The 6,191-nt window shown below is 38.1% G+C and overlaps 1 protein-coding gene across 4 annotated transcripts in view; it reads left to right on the top strand.

The window, feature by feature from the left end:
• Positions 1-2,722: 2,722 nt before the first annotated feature.
• cep162 (centrosomal protein 162) overlaps positions 2,723-6,191 on the top strand; it is a 28,497-nt gene continuing 25,028 nt past the window's right edge. For 3 of the 4 annotated variants that reach the window (XM_019880081.1, XM_019880083.1, XM_019880086.1), the window contains exons 1-3: positions 2,723-2,769; positions 4,104-4,181; positions 5,238-5,310. In XM_019880081.1, the coding sequence (XP_019735640.1) occupies positions 2,728-2,769; positions 4,104-4,181; positions 5,238-5,310 (193 nt within the window). In that variant the 5' untranslated portion in view covers positions 2,723-2,727. Of the gene's footprint in view, positions 2,770-2,817; positions 2,911-4,103; positions 4,182-5,237; positions 5,311-6,191 lie in introns of those variants that run through there. The other variant, XM_019880084.1, reaches the window with a different exon arrangement.

Here is a 6,191-nt window from a genome sequence, read left to right on the forward strand (position 1 = left end):
AAAAGAGGAGAAATTGAGTTTCAGGCAGCGAAAAATGTCGATGTCCTGTGGAAAACATGTCTATGCATTTTTGTCATTTAAAAAATGTTAACGTTCATCCCATTCATGTAAAAATAAATGTTAAAAAAGGCAAAAATGGACATACTTGTTTTTCACAGGGCAGTGACAATATGCTTGAGGCAACAATGTGAATTACTCACGTCGTGCACTTGTAATTCACCCACAGGTGACATTGGCTGGGAGCCTCGCCAGATGGCCTTGTTAATGACCCCAGTGTAACACCCAGTTAAGAAATCTGAAGTTACAATGATTGACAAATGACACCTTCAGACTCAAGAGAAATCCTACCTATGATTGGCAACTACACTACAAGTCCAGTTTCTCTTTACTGGTTTTGAGTGGTGCAAATTATTCGTTTGGACAGACGCGGGATGAGGCAAATGAGGATTCGGCTTCGACTGTTTTAAATAGGACCTGAGAAAGACCACCTCACACGAGAGGCATTTGGAGGATTTGGCATCAAGTGAATCGACTGATGCTGATTAAAGTGACGCTGTAGTTTATAGTATGTATAATGTGTTTAATATTGTCCATTCAGCAGCCTGGATATATGTGGTTGAAGGGAGAATAGAGATTTTCTTCTCTGTGTCTGAGACATAATCTGCCTCAAGAAGAAGTTTTCAACGTTAAGACATGCTGTTTTTCAAGTTGTTGGAAGAGCAGCATGTAATCTACCAAACCGCAAAGGAAGGTAGAACATACAGCACCCGCTGTGGATTTTAATACGCTAAATCAAAAACCGGAGGTTAGACGGTACAGAAAGTGCACTTATGTCTCAGTGAAGGTCACGCCAATTATGTTTGATGGAAGTGCAACCTCATAAGCCACTTTTCCATAAGAGGTGTCTCTTATGAATATAAATCAGAATAAGAAGCCGGTGTGTGGTAGGATGAAGGTAACTGTTCAGTTTTCTCAGTAGTGACAAGGCTTCCAATGTCAGTGTGACAGAAGAGGACAGTGATTACATTCACAGGGTGCTGCTACACATTTAAATTTGAGCTATGCCATGAAATAAAAAAATTCCATGTTCTCTGTGAAATAAATGGGTATTCAAAAACAGACTCCTGCCTTTTATACACAATTCGTTTAATTGCCTTTGTGAAAGCTAATATTTGTGATGTTGTTGAAAGGCCAGTGATGTTCCCATTCTTAACCATTGGGCATTGAAAAGATGTTTTTGAGTAAACTTATGTTCTGATCAATTCAGAATAAAATCATATATCAGGCAACATGATTAACACTGATATCCATCGATTGGGGTGCCTGAACAAGATAATAATTGAGCATTTTGTTTTGTTTGTTTATTGAACATAAAACATATACAGTAATAATTTGACAGAAAGTAAGGTAAGTAAAATAGTAAAAAGGAAAGAGAATCAGTCATCATTCAACACAATTCTTATGTTCAAGGGAGCATTGTACAACATGTTCTCCTGTGATCACATTTTGTGCTTTAACCAAAATAAACTACCGGTGCTTGTTTCTCGCCTCCTTTCCTCCTTTTCTGATATAGCCCAAATGCTGGGGGAGTGTGTGAGATTATGCAGGACATAACGATATAGTGAGGCAGGTGAAAACAGAATTCATATGAATCCTCCCTGACCTCTAAAAGAGAGAAAGCGAGGGAAGCCACAGACAGTTATTAGATTACTTTTGATGTCTCGCGATGGACTGCTTTCCCGTAACCCCCCCCCCCCCAAAAAAAAATAAACAAATAAAATACAGACGGCAGCTCCATGGCTCGACACCGGCACCAAGTGGAAGAAGTAAATTTTGGAAGGGAGAATAAATAAGGGCGACCGGTTTTCTCAGGAAGAAAGAACCTTTTGATGTTCCGTTATCAAACATGGATGATGTGGGAGGGGAAATAGCTTGTTGCTGTTAACACCGAGTTCATGTTTTAATTTGAGAATTTCGTTGATGATTTAGAATTGGAACAGTAAATTAGATGCTAATTCGTTTCCAGTAAGGCCATGTGATGGCAGTATAATGTATTCTCAGATGTATGCACTAAACGGATACTGGACAACACTCCACATTGTGACATTGTGGATGTGCGAATTAAACCGCTCCATAATTTCGGCCATTCATTTCATGAAAAACCGATGGTCACGCCACCTTTCGGTTCATTGGCAGTCCTCTTCTATGACGCGTTACTTGTAGCCAATCTGAGAAACGTTCTCGCGCGAGTGGTGCCACGGAAACTGTAGATATATAATCTAGTTGCCTCGACCAATGACAAATAACACGTCCATGTGTCGTCATTTTACGCAAATTATTTAAAGCAACAATGCCGCATTGCTGTTGTGACTGCGGCTTTGATTGTCGGGTCGATTTTTAAAAATCTGTTTAGTCTAAGGGTCATGAACTTTGTGTGTGTGTGTGTGTGTGTGTGTGTGTGTGTGTGTGTGTGTGTGTGTGTGTGTGTGTGTTAGAGAATGAATGGGTGAGGTAGTGGTACGTATAAACTTCGAGCACTTCGTAGAAAGGCGCTGAATGAAGACCAGTCTAGTTACCGTATTTGCATTAGTTTTGATGCAGATATGCCACACAAAATATGGCGGATGCGCTGACGCTCGCAGAAACGAACCTTCCTCTCAAATCGGCGTTTATATGTTATATGTCTATGGCGGGAACTATCAAAGACGCAAAGTAACCAGGAAATACATGTTTTTTTTTTGTATCTGGCGGGGCTGTTGGACATTTTATGTGAGTTTAATTATAAACATGAACGTGCTTAGTGAAACATAAGTTCAACATAGTAAATAAATTACTTATCTACAGTATAAATGCAACTGTCTTGCGTGACCGAAAAAATCCTTATCCTAAATTTTTACACCATCTGATACAGTACGTTATCACTACTATTGTAGGTTTCATATATTGATTGTTGCAGTTAAAACATCAAATGGACATTAGGATGGAATGTCGATCTTGACAAATGATAATTGGGAACGTGTTGTTATTTTTTTCTGTTTTACTCTGCTGTCATCTAATATACTTGAGCAAATGCTTGGCTCTGTGTAAGACTTGATTTACAAATTAGCGGCCGGAGCAGGATGCGATTCAAAAGGTCCCCAACTGTCATTTTAAAAACGTAATCTTTGATATCCTTTTATTAGGTTTGCGAGGTAAAATGGGTTAAGCAGGAAGTCCCTTTTCGAAGCTATTTGCGTTGATTTGAAACAAGGTTTTTAACGTTGCTGTTTTAATTATTGTACTGTTCTAGTCCAGAGGCCAGGGAATCTTTTACTTTTAGCTATTATACAAATAAATGTATTTACGAGGTACATAGATAGTTATATATTTAAAATATAAATATATGCTTTTATAGAGAATATCCATCCATTATCTGATCTGCTTATCCTCACGAGGGTGATGGGGGCTATCAAAGCTGTCCACAGCCTGAACTGGTTCCCAGAGAATCTCAGAGGACACATAGACAAACAACCATTCACACTCACAATCACACTCTGGGACAAATTAGAGCAATCAATCAACCTGCTATGCATGTTTTGTGAACATGGGAGGAAACTGGAGTACCCAGAGAAAACCCGCACGGGGAGAACATGCAAACTCCACACTGGTGCGAAGAATATGATTTATAAAGAATATGATTTATTTGATTATTTTAAAATAAATATATTTTTTCCAAATTAGAAGGTATATTTGTTTATTTATTGCATTCTTTTTCAAGAAAGTTAGAAACAGTTATGTTGATATTCTTGTGCCTGTCTCTGAGGAAGTAGAAACCTTGCCCTTAGACCAGTGCGTCTCCATAGTTTTTAAAGATTTTTTTGTAATTCTTTTGTTCAGCAGAGTGCTGTAAGATTATTTTGTAAGGTGTCATTGTGCATCGGCTCTATGAAATTTGGGGAAACACTGGTAGAATCAGTCTACAGTTAATCTACCTTGCATGTGTTTGAACTGTGGTTGGAAACCATAGCACACAGAGAAAAGTCACACAAGTATGGAGAGAAAATGCAAACTGCTTAGTTTATATACAGTACATACTTAAATATTTTAATTCTTCTAATTGGCAGGACTTCAGAGGGGCTCAGAGCATCATAATGTATCAAAATCAGGCCAAAGAAAAGCTAGATGAACTGTTCTTGAAGGAGGTGAGTAGATCCTGAAACTGAAATCATATGTTTTAATAATTTGGCAAATTCCCTACAGACCTACACAATACAGATTCAGTTTATCCTTGTCATGTGAAAATGTGCTATACAAATAAAATTGACATTGTTGTCAAATCGCTGTGCATTTCGTTATGGTGTGGTTGTGTTCAAACGGAGCTCCACACTCAAATGTTTTACGAGAAGCACAGTCTGCCACAGTTTGCCAGTGATGATACATTTAAGATGTACACTGACTTAATTTAAATCTTAAACTTGTTGCAGGTACTGAACACTTCAAGTTTTCAAATTCAAAACGGATACTGTTCGTTGTGTATATTAGTGCACAAAATAATCCACACTTAAATTGCACACAGAATCACTGTGTTCAAAGAACAAAACCAACAAAAATGAATTTCACAAAAAAAAAAACAAAAATAAAAAAAAACCTGAAAACATTGCTCTGAAAATTTACTGCAAATGAATGTGACTTGCTGTTCCCTTTCCCCTTGGCAAGTGCCACTCTCATATAGTTGCAACAAAGTTGTGAAGGAATTTGCACTTGTATCCATTTAAATTCACATTTGGAAGATGCCTGATTGCATGTGTTTCGTTCTTTTTACGCTGGGGAACACATCCAAATTGTGCTTTTTGAGAGCAAGAAAATCTGCATTGTGTCACTTGAACCGTGCAGTGTAAATCCATCATTATTCAAACGTCTGAGGTATGACCCTGCTATTGTGAATATTTGTATTGCAGTTAACTATGGATCTCTTAAAACATGTGGGAGTGATCTGCTGTACAGCTCCACTGTTACTTTCTATGCACAAAGGCAGGTGTGACATCGATCCAATTCTCCCAAGGACGGATTGGATCAATTACTGAGGATTTATTTTGTTGATTAGATGGTATGCCTTTTTTTTTATTAACGGGGACAAAATAGCACAGTAGCCTGTCAAGTATACCAAATGTAAATACACAAATCAGATTTTTTTTTATTTCTTAAAGTATAAATACAAAGATATCCCTCACACTGATGTGACCATGATTACTTTTCAGTCTGTTTCAGATGACTCAGGGGATTTACATGACAAGCTGTCAGCTTCAAAAAGTAGTCATCAATCCCAGAAAGGTACCGTGCCACCATGGAAAGGGAATAAATACAGCAGTGAAATAGGATCTGTTAAAGCAATTTATCACAAAACAATAAACTAATGTTACTGTGTTTATGTAAAATAAGTATCGATTCTCTTCATGGTTCTTTCTCTTCTTACTGTAAAGTTGCCATGCAGCAGGGCCATAAATGTCCATATTCTAACCATTGCAACATCAAGACATGACAGATATTATTTTTCATAGAGAACAAGACTCAAGAGATTTGAAGTGCTGCAAACAACTTCACTTTGGCTACCAATCAATTCAGTTAACATGTAAGCAGAGATGCAGCGCTGATGATTGCCATGACATCATCAGGCAATCAAATGTCACACTCATTTGAAAATGATCACATTTCACAACGGGCCTGCTCAACATGATGCAGTTTCAGGTTTCCCATTTCTTATGATTCATTCTCATTTTGCTCATTGTAAGTGAGCTCAAGCATCACAATTGCTCATTGGATTCTCACTGGATCAATGTGTGCCTCATTTGAGATGAGTTGGCTTTTCTTACACATCATTTTAGCTCCCGGAGTCCTTAATAACGGTCTGCAATTGTCCCCCTAAGCTGACATAGTCGCTAATGTTCATAATTGCAAGCTATAAAGGGATTTGTATGGTATGTTGTCATTATTAATGCATCGATTCATCCCTTACTCTTCCTCACGGTCCCAAGAGCCTCTTTATACCCAAAGGCTAACTCCCGGATCTGTACACAGGTGCCATCCTATACCGATTTAGACTTACGATTATTTTGAGTAGCTCTTATCACTGGCTTTGTGTGTGTGTGTGTGTGTGTGTGTGTGTGCAGTATTCCACGCACTAGAATGTGTGGTAAATATTCATTGTTTGTATT

The sequence above is a fragment of the Hippocampus comes genome, unplaced genomic scaffold (genome assembly GCF_001891065.2).
Source record: "Hippocampus comes isolate QL1 unplaced genomic scaffold, H_comes_QL1_v1.1 scaffold135, whole genome shotgun sequence".
Taxonomy (NCBI): Eukaryota; Metazoa; Chordata; class Actinopteri; order Syngnathiformes; family Syngnathidae; genus Hippocampus; species Hippocampus comes.